The 23978-nt window shown below is 44.7% G+C and overlaps 1 protein-coding gene across 2 annotated transcripts in view; it reads left to right on the top strand.

The window, feature by feature from the left end:
• Window positions 1-14149: 14149 nt before the first annotated feature.
• Window positions 14150-23978, top strand: part of NRG2 (neuregulin 2) — a gene marked incomplete at both ends in the record, with an annotated part of 173367 nt that continues 163538 nt past the window's right edge. For both annotated transcript variants that reach the window (XM_080920355.1, XM_080920354.1), the window contains one exon: window positions 14150-14894. In XM_080920355.1, the coding sequence (XP_080776481.1) occupies window positions 14150-14894 (745 nt within the window). The remainder of the gene's footprint in view (window positions 14895-23978) is intronic.

The raw sequence follows: 23978 nt of genomic DNA, 5'->3' as shown, positions 1-23978 counted from the left end.
CCCAGCCTTTTTACTGGAGGTGGGCTCTATGAGTTAGTTCCCTTTCTTCACTGTTGGGCATCTCATCTAAGGTCCCTCCCTTTGAGTCCTGAGTATCTCTCACCTCCCAGGTCTCTGGTACATCTCAGAGGGTTACCCCACCTCCAATTTCTTGAGGTTGCCTGTTTCTATTTTTTCTGCTGGCTCTCAGGGCCACACTCCTGCCCCCCTCCCACAATACCTGATTATGTTCCCCTTTTTCCTTTCCCTGTGCCCTCTCCCACCCAGGTCTCTCCCTCCCTCTGCCATGCCCCCTCTCTTGATTGCTTTCCTCTCCCTCCCAAGTGGGGTTGAGGCTTCCTCACTTGGGCACTTTGGCTTGTTAACCTTCTTGAGTCCTTGAAATGAAGTAATAAATAAAACCAAAAGGTCTCTTAACATGGAACTAATAGGAACATAGCCTAGTGGAGAAAATCAGACAATAAACAAAAAAAAAATGAATACACAGGCAAACAACAGTGAGTAAGAATGGCTGTAATGAAAGTAACATGCGTTAGTGACTGGGGATAGCCCTTAGGTGGACATCATTTAAGATCTGCATTCAAGTCTGAAGGACAGGGAGTCAGTCACTCAAAAAAAAAAATCCACAGAGAAATGGCAATTATGGAGCAGCCAACAGTGGGGCTCTGAATGTGCAACATGGTGAGCTGCTGTACACAGCTGGAATCAGGCTCAACTCCCAAGCAAGGGGCAGGAGATAGGGTTGAGAAAAGAAGCAGAAACCAGTTAATGTTAGAACTCACAGGTCAGGCAGAGAACTTGTTTTAGTCTAAATGCAATAGCAAACCTCAGAGAACTTTGAGCAGGGAGGGGTCAGTAAGCACACCTTTTAAAAAAATTCCCTTATGTAGAAAATGGATTTTGCAGTATTAAGAGCAGTATGTGGGGCAGGCTAGGTGGCTCAGCAAGTGAAGCTACTTGCCACCAAGACTGACCTGAGTCATTCCATTCCCAGAACTAATAAGATGGCAGGGGAGAGTTGATTCCTGCACATTGTTCTCTCCTTCCTTCCCTCTTTCCCTCCCTCCCTCTGTTTCTTCCCTCCTCTCTTTAACACACACACACACACACACACACACACACACACACACACACACAATGTTTACTAATGGGATTAAGTCACGAGATAAAAAATTTGATGATGTAGCAAAAGGAAGTGATAATTAAACAATTCCTTGAAAATACTAAGTTTGAAATACTACTTTTTGTTTGTCTTGTTTTGTTTTGTTTCCTTGAGGCAGGGTCTTACTGTGTTCCTCTGGCTTACCTGGAACTCTTCATGTAGCCTAAACTGGCCTTGACGTCATCGAGATCCACTTGCCTTTGCCTCCTCAGCAGTAGAATTAAAGGTGTGCACCACCATGCCTGTTCAAAGTCTACCACAATGTAGTTGGGTCCTCTGAACAAAGCACATGCCTGGCACATGTGTGAGGCACACAGATGAGGCAAGCCAGTCTGTACAGCCTCAGTGCGGGCATCTGTCTGCTACCTGTTGCTACTTAACAAATGACTTCCAAATTTAGCAGCTTTAAGCGCTTACTCTTTCTTGTCCTTTTGTAGACTGACCTTCTGCTCGTCAAGTTGTTGCTGGGAATGTCAGCCTCACGCTCAAGCCAGCAGCTGGTACTGGCTGCCAGCTGGGGGCTCAGTGGGGCCTTTGAGCTTCCTTCACAACAGCTTTCTTGATGCATGATTTCCTCACTACTTGAGGATCTCATGGAGAAGTTCTTACACACTGGTCAGTTGGGTTGTTTATAATAGATTCAATGATAGGTTAGTTTCACCTTTTGGGACTCAGTTTTTAAAACTTACCCATCAAAAAGCAGAAGCCATATCTTTATTTATCCTACTAATTAAAACTGCCCAATGATAACTCTTTAAGTTTTTATTACATCTTCTAGTTTAGTATGTGCATATCAGGGTGGACATGCCACAGTGGTCACATTTAGAATGGGCATATCAGGGGTGTACATATCACAGCGTGTTCATTCAGAGGTTAGAGGACAATTTAAGGGTTCTCTCATTGTAGCATATTGGCTTTGGAGATAGAACTCATATTATCTGTCTGGATAGCAATCTCCCTTACCCACTGGGCCATCTTATTGGCTCTCATAAGAATTATTTTCTTCTATTTATTTATTTACTTTACATCCCTTTCTCAGCTTTCCCTCTCAGTTCCTCCTCACGTTGCCCCTCCTCCACTCCCTTTCCTTCTCCATTGATGGGGATCCCCCTGGATATGGCCCCACCCTGGCAAATCAAATCACTACAGGACTAGGTGCATCCTCTCCCACGGAGGCCAGACAAAGCAGCCCAGTTAATAGAACGTGATCCACAGGCAGGTAACAGTTTCAGGGGCAGCTCCTGGTCCAGTTGTCAGGGGACCCACATGAAGACCAAGCTGCACAAAGTGGGGGCTCTTTGGTTGGTGGTTCAGTCTCTGGGAGCCCCAGGGTTCCAGGCTAGTTGGGCCTTCTCGTGGAGTCCTGTTCCCCTTCAGGTCCTTCAATCCCTCCACCTAATAAGAATTCTTAACAGCAACTACACTGTAGCTGTGGTTTTGCTGAGACCTAGAAAATAAGCGAAGCTTCATTTCCCCTACAGGAACTTGAGTTTCTCTTTTCCAGGTGGAATACTGTTATCTGTCACCAAGAGTCTGCTTATTTTGTGAGCACATGGCAGATTTATCCTGGGTACAGAATTTACAAGTTCCATTTTCTCCCTATTCTAGCGGTGGCATTTTTCTGTTGCACTGTCAAATACCATAAAAAGGAAGTACTGAAAGAATGAGAGCCCACCGGGAGCTGGAACACGCTCCTTATAAGCACAGTCTGGGAAATTACACTCTAGCCTTGCCTTCCTGCAAGAGCAGAGATAAAGAAGCCCGGAAAAGTGGCACACTTCTGAGAGAGGGGGATAGAGCCAGAAACACAAGATAGTGATCAATTTAAAAAAATACAGCTTCTGAGAAAAGCCAATGGGCACAAGGCACCCAGTTTTTCCATCTTGAAAAGCTAGAATAAACATGAGCAGGTAAAATCTGTTTCTGCTTTTGCCTTGTCTTACATCAAAAAATAACACACTGCAAAAAACATCTGGAATTGAAGATAAATTTCCACAGGGGTGGGGGTGGCAGTGCATTTTGCATGAGTAAAGGACCAGTAAAAAAACACCTCTATATGACAGTGTTTTGTTCTGGGTATCCTTCTGAATACTGAACCTTAGGATTCTAAGTTGGAAAAGTTGTGCCAGGTGTAGTGCCAATAATCATAGCACCCAGGAAGCTGAGGCAGGGAGAGTGCAAGTCCAAGGCTAGCCTGGGCTACATAGCAATACTCTGTCTCAAAACAGACAGACAAGTTTTGTTTTTGCTCTAATTTTTATATTTATAAGAACTTTCCTTCTCAACTACCCCTTTCCAAATCATGAGGATGTCTTACAGCCAAAGTACTTCCGAAGGACTGTTCAGGAAGGTTCTCCACAGTGATTACGGTATTTTTATTTCTAGTCTTCCCAGTAGGTATTGTTCTCAGGGCATGTCTGAACACTTGGAATATATGGCAGACGAAAATGAGAGCAAGCAGAATTTTACACAACCAGCATGAGAGTTGGTTTTAATTACTTAAAACTATGAAGTAGTTAGAGGCTACCTTACCAGACAGCACAGCCCCTTACTTCCAGCTTGTCCACTTTCCTCCCACCCCAGAAATTAAAAAATCTGAACGTTGATATTATAATATATTAAAGAGTGTGTCCTACCACATGATTTTGCCCTTAAATTAAAATTTTAATGAATGTACAAAATTATAGGTTTTATGATAACCTTTTTTTCAGACAAGTTTATCATTGTATCTTGCTTTTATCTCTCTCCCATTTTATTTTGTTTTTCAGACAAGGTCTCACTATGGTGCCCAAGATTGGTTGGAACTCACAATCAGCCCCCTGAGTCCTGGTATTACAGGTATGGGACATAATGCTCAGCTTTAAAATAGTCTTTATCTGTAGCAATTTGACCAAAGTTTATATTCTGGGGGCTGGAGAGATGGCTCAGTGGTTAAAGTCACTGGCTACTCTTACAGAGGACCGATATTCGATTCCTAGCATCTCCATGACAATGCATAACCATATGTAACTCCAGTGCTAGAAGATCTGACTGGGTATTCTGGTTTCTGTGTAAACAGGCACATGTATGATGTGTAGACATGCATGCAGGCAAAACACCAATACCCATAAAATAAAATACTAATAGTTAAAAATAATCACGTTACTCTCAAAACAGATATAGGCTTTCCTGGCTTACAATTTTTTTTTTCACTCTTGAGATATTTTATTTTTATCATCTATAACTGGAAGTAAAAAACCTTTTACAATGCAAACAGTTGTTAACAGTAACTAAAAACATGCATATTTGTATCATCCCTCATCCTAAAGGTTATGTTTACATTCTGTTGCTCCTTTTCATTAGCACCACAGTTTCATGGGTACAATTTTTTTTAATTGCATTTATTTGTGGGTGCCTGTATGTGCTTGGGGTGGGGCATAGGGAAGGAATCAAGACCAAGTTTAAAGAGAAAGTTGGCTGCATACTATTTCAGAATCAGAATTAGCTCTCCTTAAGCATTTCCTACCTGCTGGGTGGTGTCTTTGGGTCTTTATGTGAACTAGCCCCGTGCAAAGCTGTTATTTAGCCCCATGTTACACGAGTCACTCAAGGCTGTATAGTTATTAAGTAGTAAAGCAAGTATTTAAGCCCCAGCAATCTGACATCAGAACCACGGAGCTGTGTTGCTTTCTATTTGATTGTGTCCATGTGGTGACACAAGCTTACTGACCTCAAATGTCTGCTTCTAGCTAATGCCTAAATGTAAGTAAGCTTCAGTAAGCCAGAACCTCCTGGGGGTCAGGGTGGGGGTGGGATTAGCCATTTTCTGATGTTCAAGGAAAGTGGGGGTAAAAGTACAGAGGCTTACAGGTGAGAAAAATCTGAGTCGTTTTCTCAGAATGTCAAACAAATATTTCTATAACCAGGGAGGTTACCTCCTAATTACAAAAACAAACAAACAAACAAACAAAAAAGTGAAACCTCTCTACCCCCTCCCTCCCTTCCTCCTCTTTCTCTTTCTCTCTTTCTCTCTTTCTCTTTTTCTTTCTTTCTTCCTTCCTTCCTTCCTTTCTTTTCTTTCTTTAGGTTCTTATTATGCTATCTAAGTTGGCTTCAAACACAAGACCTCCTCCCCTCAGCCCTGTGTGCTACAATCACAGACATTTGCCACTCCAGCATCTTTAAACCCAAAGCCACACAGCACAGTCAGTGTCTTCCTCTGAATCTATTTCCTGTTGAGACAGTGAACGAAAGCTGAGTTACGGTGTCTTACTAAGACTTAGCTCTCATCTTCGTCTTTGGTCTCTCTCAAGTGCTTAATGCTTCATTGATAGGCTATAGTTGACAGCCATCTTTACTTCCTTCTTGAATTGTTTCCTGCATGGATATCTTATCTGTGCTGGTTAAAGCATGCCCTTACCTCCTCTGCTCCATAGATTTACTGTCTTTCTCTGCCCTGCTCTATGCCCAGAAGCACTGACCTCTGTGGACTGTTCCCGTGTCCTTGGCTTCCCATGGGCTCAGCAGATGCTTGATATGAGAGTAGGAGGAAAAAAGGGAGTCCTGAGGATCTTCTCCTTCACTTCCTGATGTAATGTGGCATGCTTGGGTAGCTTTCCAGCATCCATCCTCCATGGCCTAAGCAGGCCATACCTTCTCGTCCATGCACGAAATGGAAACCCTGTAGAGTCTCTCTATACCTCTTGTTTTTCTTATCTCTGCTGCCACCTTTGTACACAGTGCCTTTAATAAATAACTTTTAATAAACTATGTAGAGTGGAATGAATGCTTTCTACTTAGGAGCCTATTCCTCTAGTGTTCTCATGTGTTTTGAAGGCGTGGGAAAGGCCCCAAACACCCAGATATCTGTAGTATTAAATAGGTCTTAGGTAGATTGTCCCATAAATTTGGTTATGAATTCTCGTTAGTTCATTTGCATCGAGGGTCAGGTGCACAAGACTCTTGAGCATGACCTCACTGGAGTCTGTGATATGGATCAATAGTGTTGGGCTCTTTCACAGCTTGGATGACAGTCCTTCTCTTTGTCCTGCTTTCCACTGTGCCCTGCTGCCTCTCCCTTCACATTATATCTTCAATCCCATCACTTTTTTTCACCCGCACCCACCCATGTGTGAACCATGCTCACCCAGGCAGCTTCCTGACAGGTCTCTTTGAGTTTTCTGTTTGCCCATCACAGACTTTTCTCCTGCTCAAAGCCAAACTTTTCATAAGTCACATTATGACGTTCTTTTATGGATCCACTCCTGTGAACTCCCACTTTCTTCAAATACCAAATGGGACATAGCTCCAAAGGCAGAGCATGAGTCTGGGGAGTTCTTTACTCTCCTAATGTATTACATCCTCCTCTTTTCCCTTCCATGGGCGCATCTACCATGGCAGACTGCTGGGAGCCCTTGTGTGGTAGTTCTCCCTCTCCCTCAAGTGCCCTGATCCCAGTGTTACTGGCAAGGGAGGCTCCCTTCCCTTCTTCAGTTCTTGGTTCAAACACTGTCTCCTTAGAGGGCATCTTTACAAGTAATAGCTTCTAGTAAGTTTCAACCCAATTCCCCATCTTCGTTACTGAAAATGTTGTCTGTTCCATTACTGGTGATTGTGCCTTTATGGATAAAAAGTCTTCCAGGACAACGGTGTTACATTTCCCTTTTTACACTCTGTTCGCAGTATCTAGGATAAACCTCAGGTCAGAGCTGTGTGAAAGCATTTTTTGAGATAAGCCAATCAGTTTCCAGCTTTATATTTTTAACATTTTTTAGATTTATTTATTAATTTAATGTATATGAGTACACTGTCACTGTCTTCAGACACACCAGAAGAGGGCATCGGATCCCATTACAGATGGCTGTGAGCCACCATGTGGTTGCTGGGAATTGAACTCACGACCTTTGGAAGAGCAGTCAGTGCTCTTAACCACTGAGCCATTTCTCCGACCCCCAAATGGACTTTTAAAAAGAAAGAATAAGTAAAAATACTTTTGAAAGAAACATGTGTATAAGAATATATAGTTAGGGATGCCTTAGACACTTAGGCCTGATTTAAAGAGTCATCCTGTAAAGATATATTAACATTTACTGTTGCTTTGTCCACTGTGTCTTTGCCTTTACACTTGGGAGAGGAGTGGAATATCAACCCCTAAGAGGCAGATGAAAGGAATGGAATGAAAGGAGGAAGATATGTATGTGTTTGCACACACTCCTGTATGTGTGCACATGTGTGTGAGTGTGCTTGTGCGTGTGCACAGAATGTGTATACATGCAGCCTACACACAAAAAAAAATTTTTTGAAGTTAAACAGCAAAAACATTTCACTGATAGAATCTCACCCCCCCCCAGTCTAACAAGTCCGACAAATCGGTCTGTAGTGAAAACTAAAGCTGGCATTGTGCACGAAGGCATTACCCAGTTACCATATCACACAAGACAGGTAGCTCTGTCCATGACATACTTCAGTCTATTCTAGGAAGCTTCTGGATTCTAATCTAAAAGTGGTATCTGGAAAAGAGATAATAATGTGCGCTCACATAGCGGTTTTCTTCCAAAGGGCTTAAGGCACCGCACCAAGTATTGTTATCCCAGATGGAGCCTGTCAGACAGAGGGGCTGCTACCCTGTCAGCGGGCTGGAGAGAAGGAGCCCTGGGCTCGGAACACAGTCCTATTCTATAAATTACTGCGTCATGGCCTCTCCTGATGGAGGGTAGACTATTAATGATGAGGGTTTTCCTCCCTTAAATTAAGTAGACTGTTAAGCTTTAGTATTTTAGCATATACCCCAGATACGAAAATAAATACCTTTAAAGCTTCTGAATTTGGGGTTGCGTAGGAACTCTTTTGTCACCCGTTTTGCAGTTGCAAAGAACGTGTGAAAGACACGAAGCAGAGCCAAGCTCAGATGGAGGTGACTTGATGCCGCAGCCCTCGAGGTTAGTGGGTCACTCTGTGTCAGGTACCTTTTGAGGGATCCTGGCAGAGCCGGGGTTTGAACCAGCATTCTACCATGGAGCTACAGCCTCCATCCTTGTGTGTCAATCTGTACACATGACATGAGAGTTCATTTGCCAAATCCTAGGAGGTGGATCGATTGTCCTCCCAATAAAGGTTCACAAAGGCAAAGTAATTTATCTGGGCTCACGGGAAGCTCAGTTTTAAAAGCAGACAAAAGAGCAGTGAGCAAGGAGGCAGAGCTTTAGGACTGCTCCTGCCACAGAGCGGTTGTACAACCCTGCGTCTGTCAGTAGGGTTCCTGGTTTCAGTTCTTTCCTGTAAAGGGTGAATGTGCTGAGGGACACTGGAGCTTAACTTCTGCCCGCTGCTAAAATGCTGCTGCTCGGTAACTGCTTTCTATTCAGTCCCTTGTTTGAAATCCTTGGAGGAAAAGAAATGAACCACACAGAACCTGAAAGTGACTCTGGCAGCCAAATTTAGAAAACAGATCTCAAAAGGAGAAAAAAAAAAAAGAAGTTTACAAAAATGTCTTTATTTAGAAAGCGAGACTGTCCTGCAAAAGGTTTCACTTGATTTGTGTCTCAGTGACCAGATGCAGGTCACACTTCTCCCCCTGCCCAGATAGCTCTCCTGGCTGCAACAAGTCATGTGTCTTAGGTCGGGGTCCTTTCTGCCCATGGACCAGCCTGGGCTGGAAGAAGCCCATCTTGTGTGGGAGGGCCCTGAGAGAATTGCCAAGGTTTTCATGTGGGTGTTCTATCTTGAATTCAGAATGTCTGCATCATCCTCTTTACCTCTGGTTTTGTTCTTAGTGACTATTACATAGTGACACAACCCACTGCTAACACACAGTCTTATGGTAAGCTATGGAGACATTAACTAGGCTAGTATCCCTATCTTTGTATTGTTTGTATTTAAAAGCATTAATTTGGGGTGACAAGATGCCTCCACTGGTAAGGACACCTGCTATCAAGCCTTATGACCTAAGTTTGAACTTCAGGATACAAACACACACACACACACACACACACACACACACACACACACACACACACACACACAAATAAAGTAATTTTTAAAGCCTGGGTTTGAATTTATGGTAAGTCTTGGCAATGAAAATCACTTATGAGTCAGGTCTGATGGTATACACCTTTAATCTCAGCTCTTGGGTAGCAGAGGCAGGTGGATCTCTGTGAGTTTAATGCCAGCCTAGTCTACAGAGTGAGTATTCAGGGCAGCCAGGGTAATGATAAGAGACTGTGTTTGGAAAAAAGAAAGAAAGAAAGAAAGAAAGAAAGAAAAAATAAAATTAGTTATATTCTCATATGTGTCCATGTCCCTCAATGTTTTGTAAAATGTGTTCACAGAAATCAGTTGGGTAAATTAGAGTCTCTGTGATAATTAAAGAGGGCTTTGAGAGATTGGTGGGGGTGTGCGTGATGCCCCAGCTTTGGCAATGGACCATCCAGAGTCTTGTCACTTAAGCAAGTTGCTCCATGTTTATAGGGTTTTTTTTTTTTTTGAGTTTGTAAAATGTGGTTATCAATTATTAAATCATAATGTGGAGTTGGAGGTTCAGAGTCCCCAAGCCTAACTGTCTAAGACAGGTAATTAATTCTCTTTGAATTCTAGGAAAGGCCTGTATAGAAATGAGCTGCCTGGAGACACCATATGCCCTGGCCTTCTATACTCAACAGAGGCTAACTCCACAGTTATTCTCATACAAACCGCCCCTTCAGGAAAGTGGGACAACTATCTCTTTTCTCTTCAGACACCCTGCCTGAGTCTGCATCTTCTGTGGATACAGGAATTCGGTCACTGCTAGGACATAAGAACTTACCTTTCCATTTGAAGACTCTGAGATGGATGTAGTTCCAGAAAATCACTTCTCGTACTAATTGGCAATAGAGTTTTATGTTTTGACATTGGGTCTCCTATATCCTGGGCTGACCTTCAACTGGTTATATAGCCAAGGATGACCTTGAATTCAAACACATGGCTTCTGCCTCCCAAGTGTTAGGATTATAGGCATGTGCCACTACATTGAGTTTATGCAGTGCTGAAGGTCAAACCAAAGGCCTCATGCATGCTAGGTAAGCACTCTTGCCTTGAACTACATCTCCAGTCATACATATCTGATGGTGTGTATTTATACTGCTGTGGTTCAAATCCAGGGCCTTATTATCACTTCTCGGTCTTTTGGCTAAGATCAAGTGCAAACCCAGGACCTTGTGTATGTTAGGTAAGTGCTGTACCAACTGAGCTACATTCCCAACCCTGCACTCAATTTTTCTTTAGATTGATTTATTTGTTTAATTTTGTATGTGTGAGGGTTTTGCCTGGATGTATGTGTGTAAGCCCAGAATCCATAGAGGTCAGAAGAAGGCATCAGCTCCCCTGGAACCAGTATTACTATGGGTGGTTGTGAGCCACCATGTGGATTCTGGGAACTGAACCTAGTTCCTCTGCAAGAGCAACCAGTGCTGTTGACCTCCATCCCTCCAGTCCCAGTCCCCACCACCACCACCACCACCACCACCACCACCACCACCACCACCACAACCACCACCACTACCACCACCACCACCACCACCACAACCACCACCACCACCACTACCACCACCACAACCACCACCACTACCACCACCACCACCACCACCACAACCACCACCACCACCACCACCACCACCACCACCACCACTACCACCACCACAACCACCACCACCACCACCACCACCACCACCACCACCACTACCACCACCACTACCACCACCACCATTTTGTTTTAAGCTTGTTTGTTTGTTTTGAAACAGTTATTTCACTATGCATCCCCGGCTGGCCCAGAAAATGTGTGGGAGTGCACAGTCAGAGGGCAATTTGTGGACTTTGGTTCTGTCATTTTACCATATGAGTCCCAGGGACTAAACACATGTCCTCAGTCCTGGTGACAAGCACTTTTACCTGCTGATCCATTTTACCAACCCATTTTTTTTTAACATACATAAAATCCTAGCATTCTTACCATGCAGAGACTCTAATCTCTTTGCCCAGGAATCACCAGTGTAAGTTGCCAATTATCAACCTTATTCCACATAAATTTAGCCCTTTTTGTGTGCTAGGCACTGTTCTGAGTGCCCTGGACAGTCATTTCATATCAGCCACACCCTTCTCTCTTGTTTTAAATGTTATCTCCCCAAAGAAGCCAGGTTGACCTTGTCTCTGCCCTCCCATTATTCCCTATCATTTCATCTGTTTATTTCCTTCAGAATACTGACCGCTATAAGCAATTAGTTACTGATTTGTATTTGTTTGCTGCTGTCCCTCCAGCCTGACCCAGAGCCTGGAGAGCGCGGGACATTGTTGATTTGGCTCTTCTCAGTTCTTCCAGGAACTAGGGCAGTGGCTTGCTCTTCGGCACGTAGGCATGGTGAATTGAGTATTCACCGAATAAGAACATAACAGTGTTATGAGGTATATCCTATAATTTTCTCTGTTACTCCAATGAAGAAACCTTGGGCTAGAGAGTAAAGTGAATTCATACCAAAGTTAGTAATTTATAAAACAGGTTGAAAAATCCAGCTCTCCTTGACCCCACAATACAAGCTCTTCAAACCCCGGCCCTAGAAACAGAAGACTGGACCTCTGGTACTTTGTGTGCTCTTAAGTGTCTTTGCCTCTCTGGAGCACTCCTTTTCACTGAAAAATGAGGGATGGGGTTAGCCACCCTTGCTATAGCAACATTTCGTGATTTATGGTCTCTGTGTTTGAAGAGCATCAGTGAAGGAGCTGTGAAGACCAACTGGGGTCTTTGAGAGTACTGATCTCGGGGAGATGGCTCAGCAGTTGAGAGTGTGTACTGTTCTTGCTGAGACCACAGGTTCAGTTCTCAACATCACATTAGGGACTCTAGCCTCCTGAGGCACCTGCACTTATGTGCATTCTCTCTCTCTCTCTCTCTCTCTTTCTCCTCTCATCTCTCTCTCTCTCTCTCTCTCTCTCTCTCACACACACACACACACACACACACAATTTTTAAAACAGTAAAAATAAAATTTAAAGAACACTTATCCTCAGCCACCACCACCACCCTTTTTTTTCCTCTCTTTTCTCTTTCCTTCACTGAAAATTTGCTGATTGTGTCTTATGTGTTGGATGTAATAGGGATCCAAAGACTCATAGAACATAGATAGGGATGTTACAGCTGCTTGAAGTACTGTAGGTGTAACAGTGAGATATACAAAGGACATAGTAGCTCAGAAGAGGGTATCTGTGTTGATCAGAGTGATGATGGTGTGTGTGTGTGTGTGTGTGTGAGAGAGAGAGAGAGAGAGAGAGAGGAGAGTCTGACCTGGACCTTAGGGAAAGATAGAGAAAGCTTCCTGGACACACAGAAAGAGCAGTAACAGCACAGATTGTTGTTAGCATGAGGCATCAGCTACCAGGCTTTTAAGCAGAAGGAGGCCTAGAAACTTTTGCTTGGGAATAAGACTTTTACTCTTGGGTATGGCCACATTCTTTCACTTGGGTTGTTTAGACAGCATACTGATTGTAGTCTAACTGGAACTGTGGGCGGAGGGAAAAAGTGTGACCACCACTGGGTCTCTGCAGTGTTCAGGTCCATAGTGAGGTCGTGGGCATCGGGTGTTTGCAGCAGCTGGGGAGGAAGGAAATGCATCGGAGACTTTTGAAGGCAGTGTTACAGGATTTGGTGAGTGAGCAGTTGGCAGAGGTTAAGAGATAAGACTAGAGAACGGATTGCACGCTCAAGTATAAAGTATCACCATTAAGAAATACAGGGAATTTGGAGTCAGGTGAGAGAGATACCGCTGCTGCCTTTGGAGATTCCATTTGAAGTGTCACTGAAGAGAACCAGGAAAGGAAGGTTCAGCACCCACTTTTCTCTCCTGGACGAGCTGTGCTAGCCCAAGTCAGTTATTCTCGGGCTAATTTCCCTGGGGAGGCCCACCTCAGGAGTCAAATTCTCAGAAAGCTTCACTAGCATGTCTGAGCTTGACATCTATCAAGGATAACAGCAGGATGTGGAAAACTTCCTGGGCTCCCACTGATAAAGGCCTGGATTGTGGAATACATGCTTGTATCAGGCACTGGCTTTTGCAAGCACCAGATTACAAAGAAACCATTTCCATGGAGCCTCCCCTGGCCCTGACAGGCTCTGGCTCTAAGCTGGCTCCCAAGAGCGCCCCACCCCCTTAGGGAGCTGATTTTTTTAAAAAAGGAAATGGGGTTGTATAACGTGCAGCCTGGTTCCCCTTGACAACTGGAGAAAACCCTGAGTTTGGGAGGCTGGACCCGCTTCCAATCATAACCTCTCGAGACAAGACTCATTGTCTCCTTTTAAAATGATGGTACTGGAATCATCTATCTTAGCTCGAATATCCAGCGGTCACCAGGCGGTGGCAGGGTCGAGCAGGTGGACTCTGGCGGGGGGGGGGGGGGTGTTCAGGGTCCTCTTAGGGAAAGAAGAGACAAGAATCAGACGCTCCATCCTGGCCCCGTCTCCCTCCCTGGTACTTACAACCTAGGGCTTAAGACAGAGAGAGGCACGCCCTGTGTTCTACTCCTCTGTTTTTGGGATGCTATTAGAAGCCACCCTCACCTCACAACACTAAACACCACTGTCATGCCTATGAATCCCAAGAGCAAAGGGCGGCATGATTTCTCCCGCGCCCCTGCGGGCTGAAGGCGGGCACTAAAGCAGTGCAGTTCCAAGCTTTCCCTGCAGAAGCCACGCTCCTGCCTAGGTCCGGGGATAGAGGGGGCGCGAGAGAGCAAGTGGGCGGGCGTCCCATCCTCCGCAACCTCCTCCAAGTCCTGGCGCACAGGGAGGGAGCGCTGCGCTGCGCCCGGGCTGCGCATCGCGGCCCACTTGCCTCCTGTCCCCTGCCCTGGCTGGGCCACCTCCCCGGGCTGCCGGTGGAGGGCTTCGAGGCGCTAACGTTACGCTGTTTCCGGTTTTCCAGAGGGCTCTGTTTCCCCTCCCAAGGCGGCGGCGGCTGAGCGGCGGAGCCCCCCAAATGGCCTGGCCAGATGCGGCAGGTTTGCTGCTCAGCGCTGCCGCCGCCACTGGAGAAGGCTCGGTGCAGCAGCTACAGCTACAGCTACAGCGACAGCAGCAGCAGCAGCAGCAGCAACAACAACAGCAGCAGCAGCAGCAGGACCAGCAGCAGCAGAAGCAGCAACAGCAGCAGCAGAAGCATCAGCAGCGAGAGCAGCGGCAGCAACAGCGGCGGCAGCAGCATCTTCCGTCCCGCTGCGCCCCCAGAGCCGCGGCCGCAGCTACAGCCGCAGCCCCGCAGCCCCGCAGCCCGGAGAGCCGCCGCCCGCTCGCGAGCCGCAGCCGCCGGCGGCATGAGGCGCGACCCGGCCCCCGGCTTCTCGATGCTGCTCTTCGGTGTGTCACTCGCCTGCTACTCGCCCAGCCTCAAGTCGGTGCAGGACCAGGCGTACAAGGCACCCGTGGTGGTGGAGGGCAAGGTACAGGGACTGGCCCCGGCAGGCGGTTCCAGCTCTAACAGCACCCGAGAGCCGCCTGCCTCGGGTCGGGTGGCGCTGGTGAAGGTGCTGGACAAGTGGCCGCTCCGGAGCGGGGGGCTGCAGCGCGAGCAGGTGATCAGCGTGGGCTCCTGCGCGCCGCTCGAAAGGAACCAGCGCTACATCTTTTTCCTGGAACCCACCGAGCAGCCCTTAGTTTTTAAGACAGCCTTTGCCCCGGTCGACCCTAACGGTAAAAACATCAAGAAAGAGGTGGGCAAGATCCTGTGCACTGACTGCGGTGAGTCGCCCCCTCCTTCTGCTGGAGAAAGGTGGGGGGGAGGTGGTGGAGGATGGGGGTGGGGCGGAGAGGTGCCGCAGGTGCCCAGGCCTGGCAGCACACAGCCACCGGGGGGTGGGGCCGCCCCTGAACAGGGCGCTGGTCGCGGGTGGGTGAGGGTGTAGGCTTGGGGAGAAGGAGAATCAGGCTCAAAGTGTGTGCTAGGGTCGAGAGGCTGGTGGGGAGGCGCTGGCCTGTGCCAACAGAGATCTGCGGCTGATGTATGGCATGTGGGTCTGGAAAGCTGCCATCATAGCCCAGTAGAGGAAGGGAAGACGGTGAGGTCCGGGAGGTGCTGGCCTGAGGCTCAGTGAGTCAGGAGTGACCCTCGGAGGCCTCGCCCGCTCAGCTCCCGGGGGCCCGCCTTGCCCAGGCTGGCAGGGTCTACAGGAGCAGCTGGGCAGACTCCCAGGCTGTGAAGGCCTCCGCTTACAAGTTCTCCTAGGGAATGATCGCCCCCGCCCCCTCCTTCCTCTCCGGGCTCTTTGCTCTGCTCATCCACACCGCTGGCGCAGGCAGAGTTGGACTTTTTCTGCTACCCGTTTCCCGGTTCTCCATGTGGCTCTGGGCTGGTTTTCCTCCGTTGTGCTTTGCCTGTCTTTGCTAAGCGAGTAGCTCAGCCTTCCCTCCTTAACACCCAGAACTAGTGAGCAGACACTCTTTTAGCAGTTTGTGAAATATCTCACCTGGTCTTTGGTGGTGGTGGTAAGAGTAACTTGCTTTTGCTGAATGTTTGAAGTTCAACTCTAACATCTTCCTGGCGGGATGTATTGACCGCATCTGCATCTATCTTCACAAGGTTGGATGCTGTACAGGAATGCAGGGGATTGTAAAGGCAATGCTAGCCCTCATATCTGTGCAGCTCCAGAGTGAAGGACTCCCATACAGAAGTTAAGTGTCACTTAAAAGCAGCTTCTTCTTGTCTCTGAGTCCCACTGATTTCTCAATAAGATGGTTTTTTACAAAGGCTGAGTCTGTGGTGTTCAATGTAACCCTGGACTGTTGAATCCTCGAATTGGGATAGATGTCCTGAACTCTCATAGAGGTGGGTGGTGTATTTACCAGTTTATTGACTAAACGTGGGTAGTGTAGAAAGGCTTGAGCAGCAAAAATACTGTGTAACAGCTAGTTGGAAATTTTTCTGTTTTCATCTTTTTTAGAGCGATCAATGCTTTTGACTTTTGGAAGCTTCCCTCCCAATCCCCTCCCCCACCCCCCACCCCCACTCCTCTAAGAGGCACATTTTAGGCAGTTAGTTGTGGGAGTGTATCTAAGCACTGTACTAAACCCTGATCACTTTAATGAGGGGAATCTTGGAAGAATCTTACCATGGAGAGAAAAACTTAAGGAATGACAGCAGTTTATGGTTCTGGTATTATTCTAAGCAACACTGTTGCCTGCTTTTTAATGTGAATTTTATGCCCTGAAATGTTTTATGTTGACAAGTTGAGACCAGCTAAGAATTCCTTCCCTTTTCTTTTTTCATTCTATTAAGTATTTTATCTGAGATCCCTTGGGGGGGAATTGTGGAACTAACTGTATTATGCAGGGGGAAGTAGATAGTAAAAACACGTACTGAACCTTGTCCAAGGACAGTGTCTGTTTGGGTGCTTGGAGAATCACTCCTGAACATGCACAGTACATTGTCTCCACCTGATCCCTCCTCAGGGTCACTGAGGACTGATAGCTATTGTCAGTCAGCCACTATCTGAGCAGGCATCCCTGCTCTTTGTCCCCTGCAGTGCCTCCTTCCTTGCACCTTGGTTGTTTTCCTTTCACGTTTAATAGTTTCAACAGTTGAATGCAGAGATCATGAGAGATCGGAGGTCATAGATGTGCTCTGCTTTTAGACTATGGGCACCTCGTATTATTTATGTGTAGTATAGTTCTTGCAGAGATAAATTTAGGACTGCAATCATTTGTAAAGGGAAGGCCCTCACACATCATAAATTATTGAGGAGCAGAAATGTGTATGGCAGTAAATACTTTGGAATAAAGAGAAGGAAGATAGTGTGGAGATAGGCATCAGAGAGGCTTTACATAAGAGGATTGGAAACTAAAGGGCATTTCTGTGAGAGGAGATTCTTATGGAATTGGGGATAATAGGGCAGAAGAATATAAATTGTATTTTCTTATTTTCTACAATGTGGTTAAAGAAAACATGTACTGTAAGGGCATATTAAATGAGGAAACAAAATCGGCCTAACTAACCACAACACCTTCCTTGTGTTCAGCAGGAAATAGCTAACATATTCATTTTCTGTTTTCTATTCTAAAGAAAGCCCTGTGGGCCACAGGGTCATTGGGAACATTCTCTCCTTGGAGCAGATTTGCCCATTGCAAAATAGGGAAGCTGGCACTTGGAAACTGTCATTGTGGCCGTTATATTGAGCAACTGGGGTTGAATCGTTACTTTGTTCAGCCAGTTTCAGGTCTGAGCTGTCTGGGCTTGGTTCCTGGGGAGGTCTTCTACAAGCAGTGTTTGGGACTTTAGAGATAATGGGCCATGTAGAGGGATATATTGTACTTAAAACACATGCCTTAGTCATACCAAACCAAGGATCATACTTCCAAAGGGTCCTCATAATGAGTGGCTTGTTGCAGCTGTAAAGTGTGGCCTGAGAGTGACAGCCAGGGGTCTCTCTGGAAGAGCAATGCCTAGCCAAAAGGTATATTTTATAGATCCAATGTATAGCACTTGATCAAAATGACTACCTCTAGTGGTAAAGTGTGAAATCTTTGCATTTCTAAGCAATTTGTATATATGGAGATGTCTGAGCTTTCTGTGGGAAAGAGAGGTAGCGCTACAAGGGCCTTAGAAGGACTGTGTAACTCTGTGCAAGGCTGCAGGTGTGTCCTGTTCTTTACACAGTGCTCACTCATAAGAGGTGCTCACAAAAAAAAAAGAGGTGCTCACACGTACTTTTTAGTGTAATTGCACCTCATTTTGTTGCATTCTCAGATACATGTTTGTGAGCCATTTCCTAATTGAACAGATGCAGGAGACAGCAGGAAAGACGGCCATAGACCGTGTCTTCTTCTGGGACTTGCTGACTTGTGGTTCTCCGGTGTGTAGGGTGCTTCTGTGGACTTTGAAATCTATCTGCCACCAGATTGACATATTAGAGGAAGGTGGTTCACAGAACTTAGTTTAGCAAAAGTGGCCAAATATTTTTAAAACACTGTTTATTTGCAGAATCTTTTCTTTCCCAGCCAGCTGGGAAGCCAGCTGTGCTGCAGCTTGAAGGCGGGAGAGCGAAACCAGATTAGAAACCGGACAGTCTCAGGAGCTTGGTTATAGGTTCAGGGGCTGAATTGCCACCCTATACCATTATTTCTTGGGTGACTGCTTTCCTCTGCAGAATGGGATTAGTAGGACTGAAATAACATCTTATCTCTGAGATCCTTTTTGTCCTCATCCTCGACTCTGGCAGTGTTTCGTATTGTGTCTAGATGAGACACTCATTTGAGTGGATGAAGTCCAGTGAAGTGCACAAACAGAGCTTCCAAATTCATGTTGGAACTCATTCAACTTCCTGATCTGTGACTTGGGGTTTGTGCTTGGGGGTGGGGCTGGGACTGGGGGTTGGGGGCTGAGTCCTGATAATAGCCTTTACTTGTTACTATGGGAACCCATTTCTCTTCTCTCCCCCCCCCCAAATGAGCCCTTATCAATTAAAGTACTTGGCCACAATATGCTTAGTTCGAGTGGTGATTGGTTTCCAATGGGATCTGAGAGGTAGGAAGAAAGATCTTGCTGGAGAGGATGTTTTCTCTGGGTGAAGGTGGGAGGAAGTGGGTTATTACCCTCCCCCCAATTTTAAATGCAAAGACAGGAACTATTCATTTGATTAGCAAATGTCTTGGGATCTCAGGCGCCTGGTTAACAGTCTAAATGACTGACTGCCTCTTAGCTTAATCAAGGCAGTTGTACATCCTTCCATCCTTTACTGTCCAGAGCTTTTAAGTTTTGTTCTCTGATAAGCGTTCACTTTTAAGGTGAAACTGCACTTGTGTTTTTTAATATATGAAATACATTGCTGACGCTCAAAACTCAGCAAGTCCATCAGAATATAATTTGCACGGTTTCCTCTTGTCGGCCCTCAGCTACCCGGATCTAAAACAACTATAAAATTGTTCAGTTTTGAAATATATCTTTTTCTAAAAAGTATTTTCCCCAAAGTCATGTTTTAATTATTTTATTTGTGGATAAAGTGTGTCAACTTTGCTATTAAGACAATTTTGTGGTAAATTTTTCATGTTACGCTCCAAGTTCTTGACTACTAGGGTTCTGTTTCTTCTGGGTCCTTCTCTGTGACAAGTTATCTACTCAAAGCCTTTTTCCCCCCACTTCACCTACATTTTACCTCACAAATACAATCCTAGGATTAGAATCTAAAAATCTCAACTTCATTTTTAGATGCTGTGCCATTGAAACATATTCCATGGTCACACATGCCTTCAATCCCAGCACAGTGAGTTCCGGTGAATGAGGGGCTACCTAGTGAAACCATGTGGTAGTGTGTGTGTGAGTGTGTGTGTATATGTACACATATATTACACATTACACATATATAAGTATATACATATATACACACACAGAGGTGATTAGTGTTTGAGAGGATCAGGGAAGTGCTTTTTGGGTAAGTAGAAGAGAAAATAAATATGAAATATTTAAACAGTGGGACTCTTCACCCTCTCAATTGGTTTAGAAGTAGTTGGTGCTTTAACTATTGACTGGGGAAAGGGAGTGGTGATGTCAATATTAGTCTGCACTGTCTTTTCTTCTTTTTAATTCTTTTCTTTTTTTGAGTCATGCTCTTACCATGTAGCTCTGGTTACATGCTCAGAACCCTGTGCAGTTTTTAACAACATATGCTCGGATTTTTCTTATCGAAGGTTAAAATGAGATTAGTATAAGTTTTACTAAAGTTATGCTCCCATTCAGTTTTGCATGTGGGTGTGAAATAGGTATTACTTTCTACCTTCCTAGTGGATTAAGCCTCTCAGCCCATCGACTTTTTAGAATTTGCACACAGAAATAGTTTATGAATTTTAAGGGGTGAAGTCAGCATCTCCAGAGCAACGTGGATGAGCTGCCAGTGAAAGAGCAAACTCACCACAAAGTTGGAAATGTTTCCTTTTCATCTTTACAATTAGTGCTTATGACAAAGCAATGGGGACACTTGAAATTTAAAACCGAACATCAACTTTTTTTCTTTTCCAATGAGAAAAAATATATAAGATTACAAAAGAGAATGCCAATTTCAGATAAAATCCTTACATGATCTGCTGATTTTTCCCTTGAGTGGCAGGGTCCAGGTCACTACTGGGAGAAAATTTTGTTTTGAAAGTGTCATCTCAAACTGCAAGGGTGTCTGTTAAACATCATAATTAAGCATGCTAAAGGAGAAGCCACATTGTCAAAATGCCCAGTTAATCCACCCAAACATCTCAAACCCACTCTTTGCTGAAATGTTTAGCCTTTTTATGAAATTCAAGTAGATGCTTAACAGTACACAGGCCTAGCCAGCAAGATGGCTTAGAGATCGAAGATGCTCCCTGTCAAGACTGACCACCTGGGTTAGATCTCTAGATTTTACACTGTGGAAGAAGAGAACGGATTTCTACAAGTTGTCCTCCGACTTGCAGGCGCACACACACCAGTGAATAAACAAACAAATGTAAAAGAGAACAACGCCCACAGATTGCTCGTGCTGGGCTAGGGTGCCATGCAAGGCTGGAAGAAGTTGGGCAGACATGGAGGACAAGCAGAGGGCATTAGGATGACACGAAGAAGGGATGCTAGAACCCAGACAAAGATCTGGGAAGCTTTTGCCAATCTGGGGTCAAAAGACAAATTATACTGATTGAAATCAGTTGCTGCCAATCAGCTGTGATGCTTCTGGTGATTATGAAATCAAGTTGAATCCAGGACTCTTTCCCCAGCTAGTTACTTCAAGGAGAGTGTGGCATATGAGCTCAATCTACAGTCACATTCCCTCCCACTTTATATAGACAGCCAGAGCCAAAGACTTCTCCAGGGACCTTTTCTAGGACAGAGGTAGATGCCTCCCAAGCCAGTACTTCTGCAAGCCTCTGCTCAGCATATGGTTGTGCTGTGAGCTTCCTGGGGTGGGTGAAAGTGGTTGATGTTGAGGCTTGGTCTGTTGCTTTGTATTGTAACACTAAGTTCGGGACTGGGGGCAAAGCTTAGTTGCCCCAGAGACAGGAGAGTCATACCCAAGTGATGCTATGTGACCTTGCACCCAAGTTATTTCTAATTGGTAAATAAAGATGTCTATACCCCATAGCTCAGCAGAATTTAAATAGGCAGGGCTTGGAATTCCCAGGCTTGGGGTCTGAGGAGACCATGAGGGGAGAGAGAAGAGGGTGAAGAGAAGAGAAAGATGCCATAGGTTAGGAGTCAAAAAGGTATCGCCATGAAGGCTGGCCAATTGGAGTTAAGAGCAGCCCAGATGAAACATAGTAAGTAATAACTCAGGGTTATTGATAGGAAATGAATTTTAATAGCATAGAAGGTAGATATCTATCTACCCAGCATTAGTGCTAATAAAGGCTTATTATGAGTATAAAGGCCGTGTGTGTCTTTTATCTGGAAAAAAAAATGGTAAAGGTGGGACAGAAATCCCGGATTGGGATTAAGTATTTTCAACCATAGGTTGACATTTCACTTCCCTTTCCAGAAGGTTTGCCAAAGGGCAGAGGCACAGGTATCCTCATGGTTTCTGTGTCTAAGACCCCTTGCCAAGACATGACAGTCAGGTTACTGTCTATGCTTTTTCTGGATGCAGAATCCTTTATGTCTTAAAAAAAAAATTATTCCTGGAGTCCCTACCCTGTTCTAAGGACATTGGCTCCCCAGCCTGTTCCTCTTTGCTTTATGAAGACTGAGAATTGACTGCCCTTGTCCATTAGGCTGAGATGTTTTATTTGGCCTTGATATTGGTATTGGCTCATCTAACAAAAACCAAAATGAACTAACTCAGAAATGTATGAAAGGAAGGTCACCACATGGCTGAATACCTAACCCAAACTGTTCAACCCTTAGGGAAGCATTAATTCTTTGTGATAGCCGTGTGATCTGTATCCCAAAGGTTTTGTTATTTAAAGGGATTTTAAAAAGTTGTTTATCCTTTAGATATTTATTTTAATACATTGGTTGTAGATCCCATTATCCATGAATTTACAATTCTGACCTGCACAGATAAAACAGCAATGCAACTTAGATTGTATGAAATGTTGTAAATTATGACAACACAGTGCTTGGTGGAGGTGTGTAAGAAAGTCAAATGACAGCCATATCTATTGGAGAATCTAAGACATTTCTTGGAGCAGTTTTGACATATGATCCCAATGAGCAATGCATGAGGTGAGAGTACTTTGAGGATAAAGAGAGATTAATCCATTAATTTAAAATCAATTCGTTGGGCATTGTGGTACATGCCTTTAATCCCAGAACTTGGGAGGCAGAGGCAAGCAGATCTCTGAGTTCCAGGACAGCCGGGGATACACAGAGAAATCCTGTCATGAAAAATAAACGAACAATCAAACAAACTAATTCCATGCAGAGAGCAGCATTCTTAGTAGTAGAAGGCCATGTCTGTGGTTGGCAAATAGACAAGAAAGAAAGTGAGAAATAGGAAACAGGTCAGGAGCTTAGAGCTAGGGTATAGTACCTTTCATCTGAACGCTAGGCTGATGAGTTTGTTCTTACCTGTATAAGCAGCATTTGAAGTCTTAGTTTAAAAATATAGCGTGTTGGGTTGGAGAAATGGCTCAGCTGTTAGGAACACTGGCTGCTCTTCCACAGGATACAGGTTTGATTTCCAGAACAGACCTACATGGGGGCTCACAACCCAGTATAACTCCGATTCCAGGGGATCTGACTCCCTCTTCTGGTCTACATGGGCACCAGGCATACACAATGGCGCACAGACAAACATGCAGGCAAAACATCCACACGCACACACAAAATAATAAGATAAAAAAAAAAAAAAAGCTTGTCATAGTGGTTCATGCCTTTGATCCTAGCATTTTAAAGGTAAAGCAAACAGATTCCTGTGAGTTCAAGCCCAGCCTTGCCTATATAGTGAACTCCAGGATATACAGGAATGTGTAGAAAGACTGTCTAAAACAAAGAAACAAAATAATCTTGGTAATATTTGGTTATCCATGAATGTGGATTATATGTAGTTTGTCAATTTTAAGGTATTTCATGGTTTGGGATGGTATTGTAAATGGTATTATTAACTTAATCTCATTTTCCAGTTTCTCATTGCTAGTGCAGTTGTCTCTCAGACACCAGCTCCATGACCCTCCATTAATATCCAAATCTATAGGTGTTCAAATCCCTTATGGATACTATAGTGTTTGTATATAACCTACACACCTTCCTAGAGTTATTTCTGGATTATGTATAATACCTCATATGAGGTCATGTTATTGACATGCTTTGCTTAGGAGATAATCGCCAGATGAAAGCCCATGTGTAGTCCACATAGAAGTACTACCACAAGCTTATCTATACAGTTCACAGCCTGTTGATGCATAAACCACACACATGGAAGGCTGACATTATTAAAAGCAATGCTTTTTGAGTGTGGTGATGGAGATTAAAGGTCACATCCTCGTGATGCTGAACAAGCTGAGCTGTAATCCTCACCCTTCCATTTTTAATGTTGATTTTATATCCTGTGACCCTAATAAATTCACTTTTTTTTTGGTGCCAGTAATGCTTTTCCTTTCTGGATTTGTTGGGACTTTCTATACACATGATTATGTTGTCAGCAAAAAAGTTCAATTTTTCCTTTCTGTTTGCCATTTCTTTCTTTTTCTTTCCTTATTGCACCGGCTTGGGCTGCCAAGTACAATGTTGAATAGGAGTGCTGAGAGCAGCCAGCCTTGTTCTATTCATGGAGGAAAACATCCAGACTTTCATTATTAATTATGATGTTATATGAGGTTTCTGAAAATATGCCCTTGCTGTAAAAACACACACACACACACACACACACACACACA

The sequence above is a fragment of the Micromys minutus genome (genome assembly GCF_963924665.1).
Source record: "Micromys minutus genome assembly, chromosome: 8".
Lineage (NCBI taxonomy): Eukaryota > Metazoa > Chordata > Mammalia > Rodentia > Muridae > Micromys > Micromys minutus.
This window is presented reverse-complemented; position numbering and strand designations above follow the sequence as displayed.